This window comes from Danio aesculapii, chromosome 5 (assembly GCF_903798145.1).
Source record: "Danio aesculapii chromosome 5, fDanAes4.1, whole genome shotgun sequence".
NCBI classification, from domain to species: Eukaryota; Metazoa; Chordata; class Actinopteri; order Cypriniformes; family Danionidae; genus Danio; species Danio aesculapii.
Genome location: NC_079439.1, coordinates 70,861,721 through 70,880,190, shown reverse-complemented (window position 1 = coordinate 70,880,190; position 18,470 = coordinate 70,861,721). Strand labels below are relative to the sequence as shown.

The window sequence follows — 18,470 nt, the reverse complement described above, 5'->3', positions numbered from 1 at the left end:
ATTTTTCTTTAATACAAAATGTTGAATCGAAGGGTGGGTTTACTGGTTAACACATGGACAACAACAGCATTTCTGCCGGACATTTATGCATTAGAAAGGTTTTATTTTAAATGTGCATGTAGAATTAAACTACTAGAATATAATTCATTCATTCATTTTCGTTTTGGCTTGGTCCCTTTATTGATCAAGGTCGCCACAGCGGAATGAACCGCCAACTTATCCACCATGTTTTACACAGAGCATGCCATTTCAGCCAATTCGGCCAATTTAGCTTACCCAATTCCCCTATAGCGCATGTGTTTGGACTGTGGGGGAAAACGGAGCACCCGGAGGAAACCCACGCCAACACGAGGAGAACATGCAAACTCAACAGAACAGAATAGGGTTTGACTCTCATATGAATAGGGTTAAACTCTCATATGGATGCTTCAACAGAACAGATAAGGTTTGACTCTCATATGGATGCTTCAACAGAACAGAATAGGGTTTGACTCTCGTATGGATGTTTAAAATAGAGCCCTGGGGGACGCCACCATCCCTTTTGCAGAACCATGAATACCAACACATTGTTCCAAGCGAGTAATCAAGATCTTATGGTCTACTGCAGTGGTCTGAGAAACATTTTACACCTAGTACCACCTCAGAAAATATTTGTCTCTCCAAGGACCACCATAATGACCAAACATTAAAATGCAGTAGCTTAGTATGCCTAATTATTATTATTCAGCTATAGCTTTGACAGTTCAAAAATGAGGCAGTTTTATTCTTAATAAAAACTTTAAGCATTGTACAGTTTGACCATTAACACTACACTGTGCTTAAAAAGGTACATAAAACGTAAATTATTAAATTAAAATATGATTTACTTTTAAAAGTTAAATAAAAAACTGCACTGTACTGTGCACACTTTGAGAATCACTGGTCTACTGTATCAAAAGTAAGCTAAATTAAAATTGCGTAGTCCCCAGAGTCAGTAGCTTGTGACAAATCATTAAAAACAACGTCAACATTGCAGATTCTGGGTTATGTAAAGATCTAAAACCAGATTGAAGACTGAGGATGTTTTGAAAGACATACGAAAATAAGCTGGACTGAAATTATCCTGGATGTTAAAAATAAATGTTAGCTACTTTAGACTTCAATGAACATAACAACATTACTAAACATTACAAAATATAAAGGAAAACTCCATCAAGCAAGATATTATATAATAAAGCTTATGAAAGGAGCCCATTTTTTAAAATTACATTTAATTAATACAGAAGATAGATAGAAGATAGCTAGACGTGCTAGACTTATTGACTGTAAATATCCCATTTCGATTTTTTTGTTTGTTTTATATGTCAAAATTAGCATCTAAAGCTAAGCAAGTTTTGTTTTTAGCATTCTGTTCATGGAAGTGTGCTTATTTACACAACAACAATAATTTGACGCAATATTTTGATGACAGTGCCAAACAAAAAAGCTAACTATAATATGTTTATGTACATTACCTGACAAAAGTCTTGTCGCCTATCCAAGTTTTAGGAACAACAAATAATAACTTGACTTCTAGTTGATCATTTGGTATCAGAAGTGGCTTATATGAAAGGTAAAGGCCTCTAGATTACGCTGATTTGACCAAAATAAAATATGAACATGCCTTGATTTTGAATGATTTCATTAGGACAGTAAGGTCTGACTCTGCTTAGACAAAAGTCTTGTCACTGAACCTTCAATAATGTCCAGTATAGAATATGTGGTCATGCTGCAGTGGAAACAGAATGAATATTGTGTCTGACTCCATCATGAGCTTGGAGGACTGCATCCATACATCTCTGCAATGACTCAAATCACTGATTAATAAAGTCATCTGGAATGGTGAAGAAAGGCTTCTTGCAGGACTCCCAGAGTTCATCAAGACTTTTTGGATTCATCTGCAATGCCTCCTTCTTCATCTTACCCCAGACATGCTCAATAATGTTCATGTCTGGTGACTGGGCTGGCCAATCCTGGAGCACCTTGACCTTCTTTGCTTTCAGGAGCTTTGATGTGGAGGCTGAAGTATAAGAAGGAGTGCTATCCTGCTGGAGAATTTGCCCACTCCTGTGGTTTGTAATGTAATGGTTAGCACAAATGTCTTGATCATACCTGTCAACATTGAGATACATTGGAAATAAGGAATATGCACACCATAATAAGGTATTCCCCCAACCCCACCCCCTTTTAAAAAATCCCCAAATTACTCAATATGTTCATTTGGAGCTGTTTCATTGTAAATAAACAGTTAAATGATCAGTAATATTTTTTATTATTATTATTATTTACAAAAGAAAAATTTAATAGTATAATTTAGCAGCAAAGACATTAGCAAACAGTTCAGCTTATTAAAATGTATTAGCTATTATAATGAAATAGAATCAAGCTATCAAATCTCATTAGCCGTTTCTTCACTGTATAACTAACACATTCTGATTAAAGAGCAACGAATGAATCCCATATTTATTTAGACTTTTTTCATTTGATTACATTAATTAACAGGCGTCACTTTAAAAATGCACAGATCTAACGTTATAATGAAAACATTCGATTGCATTCCTGACTTTTTATGCTCAATTAGGGCGAAATTAGTTGTGTTTGAAAAAAACACCATCAAGTTCAATATCTTTAATTATTATTATTAATGATGCGTATGTCTGTTTAAACACACACCCAAAACCCAGACTTTCTCTCCACTTCAAATTATGTGTATAGAATGCGTTTGGGAAACAGTGTCTATTTATCGCTATGGAGCGTGTCAGCTGACAGTCACGCACTGCTATATGACTGTTTTGAGGACTGCATATGAAGGGGAGACGGCACCTGTAATGATAAGGAAAGGGAATCCTGCCGGTTTTATTTTTATTTCAAAGTGTTTTCATGCCTAAACAAAGCGAAAGCACAGAACACACTCACATCTAAGAGCAAGGGGCGGCCCCTGGTGGTTCGCCGGTATGGGTTGCGTATAGGGAGGCTCGGCTCTTTAATGTTTATTTGCCACCCTTCATAGAAAGACTGAAAATATGGGAGAAATACGGAAAATACTTTTATGGGATGATAGCGGGATAGAACTGTAAAATACGGGAGGGTTGACAGGTATGGTCTTGATACCTCAAGCTGTTGATGTTGTCATCCACTCTGCAGATTTCTCACACGCCCATACTGAATGTAACCCCAAACCATGATTTTTCCTTTACCAAACTTGACTGATTTCCATAAGAATCTTGGGTCCATGCAGGTTCCAATAGGTCTTTTGCAGTATTTGTGATAATTGAGATGCAGTTCAACAGATGATTCATCTGGAAAACCCACTTTTCCAAATGATCAACTATAAGTCAAGTTATTGTTTGTTCCTCTTAAACTGAGAACGACGACAAGACTTTTGTCAGGTAATGTATTTGTGTACACTCAGCTGCTACATATTTTGCTGCAGGCCATGTGAGTGACTTCATGTGTTACACAAGTCGGTTAGTCAGCACAGACAGGGCGTGGAGGAAATTAAGTGAACCCTTAGAAACTAAATGTAACCGACTATAATTATGTACTGTAGGAAAAATACAAATAAAAACATTATGATAATTTGTTTCACCAAGCAGACATGAACATATGAGGCGTGTGAGGTTTTGAATTTGCCGGCCTGTCATTGGCTGCTCATGTGAAGGGGGTGTGGCTTCAACTCAAATCTCTCACCGCTTATGACTTCGGAGGCATGTAGTCTGACTGACTGACTGACCAAGAAACGGTTGGAGTTTTTATGAACACAGACGCTTTGTGAAGAGGACAACACCATATTTTAATCATTTTTCCCGCATAGGCTCTAAAACCACCCTTCTAGTCGGCTTTCTCTGTGAGCATCCTCAAAAAAGCAGCCCGAGTTAACCGAACCGAGACCTACTTACTGTTTAATGTATTCATCGCAAGGCTTTTTATTTCGAGTAACGTTAACGTTATATGACGGCTTATCTATCCTTGATTTACACTCGTTTTGAATGAGAAGCCATTCCTTAATCTGAGGATATGTCAGAGAAACGGTTTTCCAGCATGGATGAGTCCTCGCTCCGCAGTTTGGTGAGTTCACTTAATGTCACTATTTGTTTATAGCTGTAACTGACACTGGTGTTTAGCTTTAGCATCGCTTTAGTTTTGGACAGGGCTCTTGTGTTGGTTAAAACAATATAATATTATACGTGCTTTATCTACTGCGCAGATATCCATAATAAAAATGCTCGTGTAAACATAAAATGCGAACTCCAGCACGTGTCAAGCTGTAAAGTGGTTAAAAATTAACGAGCTCTGTTTGAAAAGCTTGTTATTATTCAACCTTAACAATAACAGCCTTTATATTTTTGTTAGTCATGTTTTATATATGTATCTTTTAAATTATGAACAATTTGGTTGTTCTGGTTTTACATTTGTACTTGTATAGATGGGAGATTGAGGTAAAGTTAGTTTTATATTCACACTTTCTCCTTAATATAGTTTCAGAGAAGTATTCTTTGGAAACTCTTCATAGTGGAATCACATTAGCAGGTAATGGCTATCAAAGTACAACATTGTTCTGAGTCAGTTAAATGGTGATAATGTTGTGTTGAAGTCATACTTGCATGTGATTTCAGACTGATTATTCAAAGTTTATTTATTTATTGTAATACAAAATCTAAATGACATTCAACTTTACAAATTATCTATCAAACATGGAAGGCTCAACACAAAAGCACCCAAATTAAGTCCAGAAAAAGAATAAACAAGCAAAAAGTGTCAGCCAAACTTAAATAAAATAATTAATAAAACAGATGTGAATATTCAAAGTACCAAGGTAAACAATATAGGGAGCATGTCACTGAACGAATGTACAAAAATAAAACCAACTTTACCTCAATAGATGGGAGCTATAGTTTGAAGAACATGCATGTAAAAAGTTGATATATGATTTATAATAATATAATTTATACACTATGCAATTCTGATAGATGAATAAGCTGCATAAGTATTTTTATTTCATGAAATTAAAGTGTTTTCAAGCACATTTGACATGATTACAATTTCTCATGTACCTTAGATGAAGACTCTAAACATCCATCTTCAGAAAAACAGCTGTTTTATTATGATTTATTTTATTATAGACCATTTTGAGGGATGTAAACAAAAACAATGCTCCCAACGCATTTCCTGTTTTACATTTTTAATTTCTAAAGCTTCTGAGAATCCAAAAAGAGACACGTATTGATAAATAATGTTATGATAGCTGTTTTAACATTAAGTTATGATTGAATTGCCTCTTGTTATAGTTTATATACAAGCTGGAAATGTTTATGAGACAATGACATGACCACATTGAAAAGGTGTGTAGTTTAGATTGTTATATAGCACATTGCTATGAAGTTATAGTTTGGATGGTTCACCCATAAATGAAACTTCTGTTATTTACTCACCCTTCACTTGTTTAAAACCTTTATTCTTCTTGTTGAACATAAAAGAAGATATTTTGAAAAATGCTGATTTTAAGTTGATGCATAACAGCAACCAGGTGTCTTCAACATATCTCCTTTTGTGTTCAACAGAAGAAAGAAAGTCATAAAGGTTTAAACCCCACATGAGAGTGAATAATAAGGTATTTTTCATTTTTCAGAGAACTTTCACTTTAAAAGCAGCCCAATGTATAAGAACCAAATAAAGACAGACAACAATTTAAAAGGAAATCACAAGAGTTAAAGGTGCTGTAAGTGATCTGCCTAAATGCTATTCGGTAGCAAAATATCTGAACCATATCTCCCTCCCCTGCCGTCCAAAGCCACGCCTCCTCCCGAAAGCACACATTAAAGATGACAGCAGACAATGCACTAGACCATGTCATTCGCTAGTTAGAAAACGTTATAGTACTTTGTAATACTACCCTTCTGAATGAAACACTGTATTATATCTAGCACATTGTCAGTTGTGTAGCAAGCAAAACTTGTCATAATTTGCAATATTTTATGCTGATCTCACTCTCTCACGCTTTGTCCTAAAGTGACTACTGTAAGCTTAGTGGTTGGCCGGCGGCATGCAGGAATTACACTTATTACTGAGCCATACTTGCATGTTATTTCAAAGTGAATATTCAGAGTAGCGGTAAACAATATAGGGAGCGCGGTACAAGATGTCATTGTTCAAAAATCAATGTGAATTTAAAAGCAACTTCAGCTCAGTAAAACACTCTATCCTTGCATGTGATTTCAGACTGATCATTCAAAGTTTTTATTTATTTATTGTAATACAAAATCTAAATACAAAAAATGACATTCAACTTTGACATTCATTGTTCAAAAATGAACCAATGTGAATATAAAAGCTTTTATATTATATTTATATTTCTTTTATATATTTTATACTTCAGCTCAGTAAAGCAGGTGAAATAGCGCTATTTACTGATGTTTTGTTGTTAAATTAAATAAAAATCTACATTATCGATGTTGTAAAATGTCCCTTATGAAATTGAAAATAGTCACATCAGTCTTTCGCTGGAAGATTTCAGTGCACAACACTTCTGTGCATATAACCCATTCATAACAACACAATCTACATCAGCTCTGCGTGACTAAGATACTTTTAAAACAGAACATCACCTGTCTAAAAGAAATCCTTCAGCCATGGTGTCATCCTTCCTCCAGCGTGCAAAAGTAACTCCAATACTGATTCCGGAATTAAAAAAGTGTTGATTCAGCATTTGTTTTTACCGCTGTCTCTTTCGTGTCCACGTGAACACGGTATGCGTGCACATGCAAACGGCAGATCTGCGTGAATGGGTGGGCAGATGTACTAATCTACATTTGTTGACAGTTTGAGCTACTTCTCAGAATTATAGGTATTGTCGGCCCGACAAATTTTAATTGGATGAACATTTTTTAGTCTTAAGTCTAGGGCCAGACTTGATCTGCAGACCTTTTTTGTTATTTCTGCAGAGAATTTTGTAAAAAACTGCCGATTTATGTGGAATAATTTTGGGAGTATCGTAACTAACAGCTTAATAAATAAAATAAAAAATAATGTTTTTTAAATTTTTATTTAATGTTTAGTATGCAAATCCATCTAGATCCACTTATTTAGTAAACTAATCAAGTTTATCATTGAATATATCTAATAAAAGACAGAAAATATGACTTTACAAACTGTTTTGTAAATAAATCAAATGAATACTTACATATTTGTCAATATTACTATTAAAATTAATTTAAAAACTAATGAGATATAAATTTACTCACATTTACACAAGTAAATAAATAGACTCAATGATGGGCTAAAATCTGCGGGTTTCTGCACGTGCAGATTCCGTGTGGGCCTACTTATGCCTTACGCAGAATATATAATTACATTAAGATAATTTCCTTTAATCATTACTATTGGAATGTGAAGAGACTTTCAACCTGCACAACAAAAAATGTATCTGAAGACAATCACCTACTGCACCTTTAAGTCTAATCAACATCTGACTCAAATGCTATTAAAATGCCACTTCAAAGCCATTTTATGTTAGCATTACATGACCATTTGTGTCATGCAGTTTAGCATGATAACAACAGCAATATATTTACTTGATGCATTAGTAATCATCATGCTCTTCTGCCAACCTTCCAATAAAACAAATATTACAGACTCCAGTTAGACATCTGTGAGTCAGCACAGCAGCGCAGTCCTGAGTGATGTGCGGATGAGCGTGAATGAGTCTGAAATTTCCAAACAATCTGTCACAGATAGCAGCGGCTGAGTCAGCCTCTGCAATACGAGACAGAGAAAATGTATACAAAAAGGAACCAGACAAGCAGATTAAGCAAGAAGCACTAGGACTCCGTAAACAAACTTCACAGATCCTGGTTGAAAGATGCCAGCATGGTGTCCTAAATCAGCGGGAGTCAGCTAAGTACGAATCAAAACAGCAGCTTGGCTGTATTTCAGGTGTCCTGAACTACAAAAACCGCAATGTAGTTTTTACGTGAGCCCTGAAACGATGGGACATGTGTCTGGTTTCTGTTGAGTCAGTGGCGGTCTGGACTAACAGGTGCTGCAGGTGAGATATAATGAGGTGCTTGAAGGAAATAAATCATTGAGAGATGTGGGTGGAACCAGAGCAGTTCTGTGAAATGGCCAGGAATGAGCATGATGTAGGAGTCTGAGGCCCTGTCCACACGAACATGGGTATTTTCAAAACCACACCTTTTTCGCACAAACAAACACAGTGTCAGGTGATAGAGCTGCACGATTATGAATAAAATGAGAATCACAATTTTTTTTTTGATTAAAATGAAGATTTTCTCTTGATTCTGTAGATGTAAAATAAAGGTTAATTTGAGTAGGCTATTATTATTGTTACTTCTCAAACATATGGTAAAACAACGATAATATTAGGCCTATGTGTAGGTCTACTCCTGGTTAAAATGCTCAATTTTTATTGACCTTATTCTTCAGTGCGGAAGTGCGCGTGTTTTAGCGATTTGTTTTAGAACTTCTGTTTCAGCTGCCTATGGGAGAAATGACTAAGAATAATAAACGGCAGAAAATGGTCAAACTACTTACTCTACAAACAAGTGTTTGCATGACAATACAGACAAAGTAGAATAATATAATAAGAAAATATCAGTTTGCAACACCAAGCAGCAAAACGAGCTGTTTTTAACGTTTAAAAATGAATGGAAGTGAATGAGACCGGAAGTTTCGAGCCAAAATGATTCAAATGGCTGCGCCCACTTGTAAGCGGAGAATAAGGTGAATAGACTTGGAACGGTGGACTTGAACAGACTTTAAATATGTCCTGGTTGTTAATGCACTGTAAAGTGACGACATCAGAATACAACTATTCATAATTCTGATGTTGAAGTATTATGTTTGAGACGTATGCTTGTCATCTGTCACTGACAACATTATTAGACCTTTTTTTCCACTGGTAAAATGAAAGATTTGTCATTATCAGATTCCCACTTGCATTTTATTCAACATTATATATGCTAGAGTAGTTATATTGACCCAGTAAACATTTATTTTCATGCACAACACTTTGCTATGAAAGTAAAAACGTATCAAATGCATGTGATAATCATAACTCTAAAACGCGATATGATCATTTAAATGATGTTAAATCACTTTCACTGCAGAGTGCAGCTCATGGCTGTTGTCACTTTGGGAAAAAACACACATGCAAATCATACTTCCCAAACGATCGCTCTGTGCAACAAACTGGACATTATTTACAACTTTATTAGCTGTTATTCACAGCCTATGCAGGCTCTGTTCATTAAAGTAGACATCAATGGAGGACATGCGCACGTCCTCTCGATAGTAAACAGTGCGTCAGCTCACGTGTCATTTCGCGGCCGCGGCTACATCATTACTTTAAGACAGAAATGACATTTTTGGGTGAATTATACCTTATAAATACAGTATGTGACACTTTTAACGCCATTTGGAGGTCTCCATGTTGCTCATTGCTGTCCATGTTGCTGTGAAGACTTGTGCGTCCACCTTTACGCTTCTCTCCTGACCTTGAAAATATAATTGGCGGAATGGTAAACAAGCTGAATTAAGATCGCGTGTAGGGTCGAATCGAGATCGCGATCTTTTTTCAAATAATACTGCAGCTCTATCAGGTGATTGAAACCGCAACTTTCTGAGTGAAGGTTTTGCACTACAACCGGAATTTTAGCCTCATGACATCAGCGTGCGTGTTGTTTTCTCCTTTCTGATTGGCTAATCTCAGAATGTGCAACTTATGCACATTTGCGGCAAATTTTTTGCGTATGCCGCATTGTTTAACCAAGGGACAGTAATCCGCCTCTGCACTCGTACTACGTTTGCATTGACTTGAATGCAATTTACTTGCGAAATATACTTAATTCCCTGTTTGGTGTGAATTTGGTAGTGTCATTTTCTCCACCTGTTGGTTCAACATGCATCACAGTGCATTTTTTGTGATTTCATGTGGATGAAGGTTTTTTAAAAACAAAAGCAGGGAAAACTCCTTATATAAATACCTGTGTAAGTATGGACATGGCCTGAGTGCTGATTGTAAAGCAAGGGTTTGGGCCGGGACAAACCAAGCTGTCGGCAAAAAAAAACTAGCACTGATGAAAACTAACTGTTGTCGTTGCACGTAGGCTCATGTCTGGTTCCGTTTGGACCTAAAAGCTGCCTGTGTATACACCCATGACAGCAGCTGACTGATATGGAGGACCAGGAGTGCCGGTTGGAAATTAAATTTTGTTATTATTATTTAATATTTCATCACCAGACAGTGAGACATGCTGATGCATCATGACAAACATACGTTGGAATGTGGCAGCAATGGTATTTCTGTTCGGCTCATTTATTTGGCACTGTACTGTAAGACACAATGTAAGGCTGCACAATATATCGATATCGCAACGTGTGCATCTGCAATGTTGAGTCAGGATTATTGTTGATCAGGACTACAGTTGAAATAACATCTGATTTGTGGTTAAAATTTCTCATTCTTTTAAAACACATTTTATCTGTTTTTATGCTTTATTTATTTATTTATTTATTTATTTATTTATTTATTTATTTATTTATTTTACCATTTTTATTATTTGTTTTTATTTCTCTTATACTTGTTTCTTTTATTCCTGTTTATGTAAAGCACTTTGAATTGCCACTGTGTATGAAATGTGCTATATAAATAAACTTGCCTTGCCTAAACTTTGCAGTAATTCCACAGATTTACCAGAAATTATATCATTTGCATTTGGTTTGGGCCATGTCGACCACTTTGGCATCGTACGATGTCTAATATGAAACACCGCGATGGACGATGGCATCGTCGCCATAGGCGGCGGTAAATTAATTATTTATGAATAATTAATTAATTTATAAAGAATTAATTATTTTTAGCCTACTGTTTTAACTACCTGACCCACATGGTCTTTATTTTACCCATAACCCAATCATAATTAAATGAAGATAAGTTACACACAAATTACCACCTGTCAATCACCTTTTCCGCAGGATTCTGGCATGAATAGGCAGAGTGATATAACGTTATAATGGCGTCGACAAACTTAGTTGGTAAAAAAGGTGCACAACTAACAGGAACCAACCAACAGTCTCTGAGGTTTACACTGAAATTATTAAGTACAAGCGTGAAAGCGAAAGACTGAAGCAGTGTACTGACGCAGTAATGCGTTACCTGATAGATTAAAAAACCGAACAGTCGTTAGATAGAGACAAGATTAATTAAATATCACGTTTAGCAACTAGCTAAACTAGCTAAACTAGCAACTACAGCGGTACATCCTTGATAAACTGTCCGACTTGCACTGCTCTCTGGTGTTTTGAGCGCATGACAGTGTGTCTGTGCATGTGTGTGATGTGCATTTTCAGCAGTACAGTGTGGTCGGAGGGCTGTTGCGAAATGCTAGGTGAAACACCAGTGTAAACGTGGATCGTTTTTGTTCTAAAGTGTCATTTTAAGACGTATTAGTGTAAACGGGGCCTCAGTGTGTATTTTCCGTGAGCGGGTTTGCGACGGGGGCAGGCGGAGGATTGCGATGCACGATGGCATCGGCTATCGACTCAACACTAATTTCCATGCGATTTTAAGGTCTGTGACTGTATTAACATTTCAAGCCAGTTTAACACATTCAGACTCATGAATTTATAATGGTTGTAACTTAAAGACAAATTAATTATATTTATGTTTAATGTATGTATAATGTCATCTGGTGAAATATGTAATTGCAAATGTATCGTAGAAAATAAAATATTGCAATGCCCATTTTTTTCTAATATCGAACAGCCCTAATGCAGTTTATGAGCGACCTAAATAAAATAACGGCGGCTATGATCTTGCTTTTTGACTTGGCTGGCCTGACTGCATTAACGTCACCCCTCAACTACTGTAAAACCTTTCTATAAAGAAAGTGATAATCCAGCTAAAGCTAATAAATCATCCACAATCCCTCTCCAAACACGTTAAGATTGTCCCGACATTTGAGTCGCTTCATACATCTTTAAACTCCCACTATAATGTACAATAGTTGTCAATGACAGTGTCAGTGCATGTTTCATTTACAAGTGAGAGAGGGTTTAGCTCAGCTTGAGGTGAAAGTTGATTGGTTCCTCCCATGTGTGCACTGTCCAATGGCATTTATTAATTAACATATTCAATTTATTTTCAACTCGAAAAAAGCATGTGGTAAGAGAAAACCAAGTGGCAAATAGAGAGAGAAAAACATTTGGCAGATGCCCTTTTAAAAAGCTATTTAAATGTGCATTTAAAATGATTTATTGATGTACTATTTTACTCTTTGATTAATCAGCGTGTTAAAACATGACAAAGACAGTGTCATTTGTTTAATTAATATGTGTTTGAGTTAGGGCTGTGCATTTAATAGAAAATTCGGTTTCGGTTTCTAATGATTATCAAAAAACATTAATCGAGATAAACGATTATTGCGTCATACACCGCCCCCTTTTCCAGTTGTACACATTTGTTGCTCTGCAAAGCTCAGTTCCACGTGTAAATGACTTAAAGCATGTGCTGTAATGAAATGTTTGCAGCATGAGATGCGTAGGATTCACTGATGAACATTTTAAATCATTCATGTTTTAAAAGCGTAAAAGAGACCGCATGCTGCTGTGTGTGTGCGCTCAGCCTCAGAGACGAGCAGAGCACAGCACACACATCTAAAGTCATCTTAATGTGAGCGCTTTAATGGTCAAATAAGTGTCAAAATGCTGTGTTTAGTGATTATTCATATTAACCCTCATTTAAGTAATAAACAAATGAGTTGAGAATCAAAAGACGTGAAAGAGAAACCATAAATCAGAACCGCACTGCTCTTAAAGAGACAGCGCACAATATTCCTGCTGCCGACTGTTTTTATCATTAATCAAACAACAGTAGGAGAAAATCCCTCACTGCTCTTGACCTGAAAGACTTTTGTGGATATAATTAAAGTGTTTTTCTTACAGTGAAGATGCTTAAAGCACAGTTTGGTTCATATTTTTATTCTATTGTATTTATGTCCCTTTCCTTATTTACAGGGAGGAAAATAACTGCATATATACAGATGAAGTCAGAATTATCAGCCCTTCTGAATTACTAGCGACCCTTTCCCCCAGTTTCTGTTTAATGGAAAGATTTATTTTCAACACATTTCTAAACATAATAGTTTTAATAACTCATTTCTAATAACTGATTTCTTTTATCTTTGCTATGATGACAGCACATAATATTTGACTCGATATTTTTCAAAATACAAGCATTCAGATTAAAGTGTGATTCAAAGGCTTAATTAAGGTAATTAGGCAAGTCATTGTATAACAGTAGGTTCTTCTGCAGACAATCAAAAATATATATTGCTTAAGGCGCTAATAATATTGAGCTTAAAATAGGTTTCAGAATATTTAAACTGCTTTTATTCTAGCCGAAATAAAACAAATAAGCCTTTCTCTAAATTGTTTTACTGTGAAATACTGTGAAAAATTCCTCCCTCTGTTAAACATCATTTGGGAAATGTTTATAAAAAATAAAAATAAAAAATTCACAGGAGGGTGATTAATTTTGACTTTAACTGTAATTGTTTTGAATATTCGTGATTACAGTTATGACCAAAATAATCGTGATTATGATTTTTCCCATAATCAAGCAGCCCTAATTTGAGTAAAAACAGATTGAATTGGAAGTCCCAAATTGCTCTGAATTATTGACTGTTAAGAGAGAATTGTTCTTAAAAATTATGGCAGAGCAATATATCGTTTGAGCTTCAATATCGCAATGTCTGTATATGCAATAGTTACATTGCAGGATTAGATCATTTATTTAAGATTAAAAGATAAAGATACTATTTTTTAAGATTATTTATAGGATGATGACCATGTTATTTTACATTTGATTGTTCGATTTCTTTACATGAATACTGTTAGACTCCCCAGAAAACCATAAAGCACTGTTTATTTATCTATTTTTGCTTGTAATTTATTATAAGTTATGCAGGACCACTGCATCGAAAAAGACTTGATCATTCCAGTGAATCTAAATTAATGAAATCTTTCCAAATTGAGCTTCAAATTATTGTATTCATATCGCAATTAATATTGTGGCAAAACAAAACATTGTAATGCCAGATTTTTTTGCAGTATCATGCAGCCCTATTAAAGATACAGATAAATGGTCTCTCAGAAGAGCCGGCTAAATGTGGTGTCAAAGCTCACTGACAGTGGCTGCTTTTCGGGATTGTTCTTCATAGAAAATTCTTACTAAAGTACAACACCACAATTTCCTAAACGATTCAATAAGCACTTCTGTGTCTCCAGTCATGAGTTTCATAAAGCTAAATTGTTTACCCGTCAGTGCAGGACTACACTAATACAGAGTACAAAACCTGCTTTCAGAGCAGTAGGGAAAAGTAAATATTTCCTGCATATAGTTGCACTTGGAGAAAGGAAAAATCTGCTCATAGCAGCTAAAGGTGGTGGTTAGGCTTTTTATTGTTCACATTATACATAGTGTGTTGGTGGTTGTTTGGTCTTAACCAGCTTAACCAGCTTGGTGGTCTACTAGGTTGTATCAAGACATATATAAAACATGCAGAACTCTATACAGAAAGCTTATGTCATTGCTGTAATACAGCTGTAAACAGCCAAATGCTCTTACTGTTATTAAAATAATGGCGTACTCACACTAGGTACAGACTACAGTTGCCTTGAACCATGCCAAAGCGCGCTTGTCCCCCCTCCCCTCTCCCCCAATGGCCTGCAATCACATTGCATTTTACCGGAGCACACTGACGTCATCGATGATGCGACTGTTTAGTTTAACAGGAAGAGAAGCACTCTCGCTCAGGACAGTGGGCATTGCTTTAGTTATGTCGTTTTGTATTATTTTTAGTTGTTTGACATGCATTGACACGGTCAAATATTTTGTCGAACAGATCCACCACTTTTGACGCTCATAAGTTATCATAAAGTCATCGAGGGGGTTGTATTTTTAATAAACTATGACAGTTCACGTTTATTGAACAGTTAGAATGATCATCTATAAGGAACAGTCCCTTAAAAGTGACGTCTCGTCTTCTTGCACTCACGCCACAAGCGTACCGCGCCAAAGCACAAACGAACCGCGTTCTGGCACATCTCTTCCAACTGCGTCAGGACCGGCCAACTGAACCGTGCCTGGGCTGAATCGGAGCACTCACACTTGTCAAACGAACCGGGAAACACACCCAGGCATGGTTTGGATAGCCTGGTGTGAGTGCACCCTAAGTAGGACACGCATGTTAAATGGAAAACTTTCACTGCTTATCTTTGAGTCATTAATACTTTATAAGGACCACATTTGATTTGTTTTCATTTAGTTATAATTTTTGCAATATAAATGGTTCTGTTTAATATAAAAACATTAAGCATTTAACAAAGGTATAACTGTAAGGCGCACTACTTTTTTCTCTGAAAGTCCATTTTAGTCCTGTTAGAATTAAATAATTTTTTTTCTGTAAAAATACATGGTTACTTTTTATTATTAATTACTTTACACTGTGCCCTACAATAAAAAATATATAATATCTCAGTATTTCTTTCAATTAACCTGAGTCTTTATTTTGCCCTTTGAGTTTCCAATCCACTTTTTCTGCATTGTGGAAATCATAGCACCCTACTACAAACATCTGTCCATACGGTCCATTATATATGTGGCTCTCACTGGAAGTAGATTTCCACCTCGTTTGTCCTGCAAATACCACTTCCCCCAAAATCTCCCCCTTGAAATATTTTCCACTCTCTCCTCTTCAGAATGTTTGTATGTCTCTGAGACACGATTCCTCAGAGGTCATGAGTGTCACAGTCCCCTCATGGCTTGTGGAAAATGTGGAGTTTTCTCCAACTTTGTGTTTATATTTAGTCATCTTTGAGTGTGTGTGTGTGTGGAAATGTAAATCTAATACGTAGGCCTGTCACGAAATCTATATTTTGTTGTATGATATAATGCACCAAAATAAATGTATAGAAATGTATATATATTTATACAATAAATGATATTATTGTCATTTTAAGAGTATTTTATGCTATTCATTATATAATGCCAGAATGACAATATAATATCATCACAATGCAAGTACACTTCAGTTTGTTCAGTTGTTTGTGTTGTGAGAAATTGCAACACGTGTGCTGTCGAACTGATAAAGATCGTTTCTTAATTTGTGGGGTTTTTGTAATTGCATGTGTTTTCTTAAAGGGCACCTATGGTAAAAATCTACTTTTCAAGCTGTTAGGACAGACATATGTGCATGTATGGTGTATAGACCGTCATATTGGGGTGATATAAGCACACCCAGTGCTGTTTTTTCAATTTAACAACATAAAAAACGGTGGACCAATTGGAGCGGTTTTCAAACCGACCGCAACTTTACGTAGGAGTGCGGTCCCCCCCGCCCACCAATATTGATTGACAGGCGCGTCATCATATCCTCAGTTTGTTGATTCACATCCGCCATTTTCAGCGTGAGTCGAAGCGATATCACTAAAGGAACACGCTAGCTCTATTTTTAGATGCAAGGCTCATTGGGCTCAACACAAGATCAATATTCTCCACATTATCGCTCTAATCGGAATTATTGGTTGTATCTTTAGGTAGGTTTGCAAACATGTGTACTTCTCATTGAGTCTACCTTATACTTCAGCCGTTTGCATTTCTCACGATCCCAGAAGCTCCCTGTGATCTTAACTAGCATGCGTTTTAGAATTCTAAACATCGGTTTCTATCAGGGGACACTCAAGTCGACGGCTGGGCGCCGCGGACCGCTGCAGAAACCTATGTTTAGAATTCAAAAATGCGTGGCGCGACGATTCGGGATACTTCATGTTTCTGCCGCGCCACAGAGAGTGTCTGGTGTGCCGTGTCGCGGCTTCGAGCGGCGCATCCGGTGCCTCAGTCAAAGTTAATTCAGTGTGCGTGGTTATTAGTTTCTGTGTACAAGCTCGGCACTTGAAACTAGCACACAGTTGGCTGTAAAACTGTACAAAGACACAAATGATTTTGTACTCTCTGCTTGGTCTGTGTCAGAGCTGAATGCTGCCGTCGACCTGAATGCTGAATCTCTCCTGCTCCTTCTCTCAGTCTGCCTGTCTGACTCTGTTGCAAACACAGAGAGGGTGAGCTCATGGCCCCGCCCCCTTGTTACGTTGGCGGGAAGCCGAAACTAGTCTACATGTGAAGCAACACACCCCTAAATCAGCGAGCTGTGGACACGCCCCCAACATGACACTTTTTAACACATTATAATAAAACAATCTGAATTGTGTTTTAAACTGAACCTAAACTGACACACTCAGAAGAGCCATCATATTAATATTACATCATAAAAAAGAGGTCAACTATGTGCCCTTTAAATTGCAGCTCTCTCGGCCATCGTAGTTTTTACAGTATATTTGATCAAATAAGTGCAGTCTTGGTTAGCAGAGGAACTTTTTTCTTCACTTTAACAAATCTCACTGTTTCCAAACTTATGGATGGTACTGTGTGTGTGTGTGTGTGTGTGTGTGTGTGTGTGTGCGTGTGTATATGTGTGTGTAAATAAATGAAAAACAGTACAGTATGTACACAAAAATTCTCAGAACAAAATTCTTTAAGAGAAATGCAGTGTTTAATGTGGCCTCAGTTTTAGGGAGACTCTCTACAAGTTTTCTGAAATAATGTTCTCTCTATATCAGGCCTCTTTCAACACTTCAAAATAGCGCTGGGCCGATTAACGATATCATATCGCATCGCAATAAAATTTAAACGCTATGGACATTTTTACTCTATTGATCCTATGTGCCAATCACACAGCAGAAATATGCAGGAATCTATAATTATTGTGTTGATATTAGAGATTCACCAATTTTTTGGCTGCTGAAAATTATTGGCCAAAAATAGGACATGCTGTGTCACTCAGTGTTGTTAAGCGTGCTCGTTTCACTTTCCCGCCAGCAGTTCACTGTCCCACCAGCAGTATTCGCCTTCAGTCATGGTTGGGATACTCTTTTAAAAATGGATGCATTGAAAACTTATATCCAAATATATATTGTTATCGTTCAATATAGAAAAGAATGGGCGATGCAGTGGCGCAGTAGGTAGTGCTGTCGCCTCACAGCAAGAATGTCGCGGGTTCGAGCCTGTGCTGGGTCAGTTGGCGTTTCTGTGTGGAGTTTGCATGTTCTCCCTGCGTTCGTGTGGGTTTCCTCCCACCCACAGTCCAAAGACATGCAGTACAGGTGAATTTGGTAGGCTAAATTGTCCGTAATGTACTGTATGTGTGTGTGAATAAGTGTGTATGTGTTTCCCAGTGACGGGTTGCAGGTGGAAGGGCATCCGCTGCATAAAACAAATGCTGGATAAGTTGGCGGTTCATTCCGCTGTGGCGACCCCAGATTAATAAAGGGACTAAGCCGAAAAGAAAATGAATGAATGAATAGAAAAGAATTATCGA

The 18,470-nt window shown here is 36.8% G+C and overlaps 2 protein-coding genes across 4 annotated transcripts in view; one reads left to right on the top strand and one right to left on the bottom strand.

Annotated features, from left to right (window-relative positions):
- The first annotated feature begins 3,730 nt into the window (after positions 1 to 3,730).
- smtnb (smoothelin b) overlaps positions 3,731 to 18,470 on the top strand; it is a 133,660-nt gene continuing 118,920 nt past the window's right edge. For all 3 annotated transcript variants that reach the window (XM_056458823.1, XM_056458821.1, XM_056458822.1), the window contains exon 1: positions 3,731 to 4,086. In XM_056458823.1, the coding sequence (XP_056314798.1) occupies positions 4,036 to 4,086 (51 nt within the window). In that variant the 5' untranslated portion in view covers positions 3,731 to 4,035. The remainder of the gene's footprint in view (positions 4,087 to 18,470) is intronic.
- sftpbb (surfactant protein Bb) overlaps positions 10,613 to 18,470 on the bottom strand; it is a 298,486-nt gene continuing 290,628 nt past the window's right edge. The window contains exon 11 of the mRNA XM_056458829.1: positions 10,613 to 10,703. The gene's annotated coding sequence lies outside the window, so the exon portion shown is untranslated. The remainder of the gene's footprint in view (positions 10,704 to 18,470) is intronic.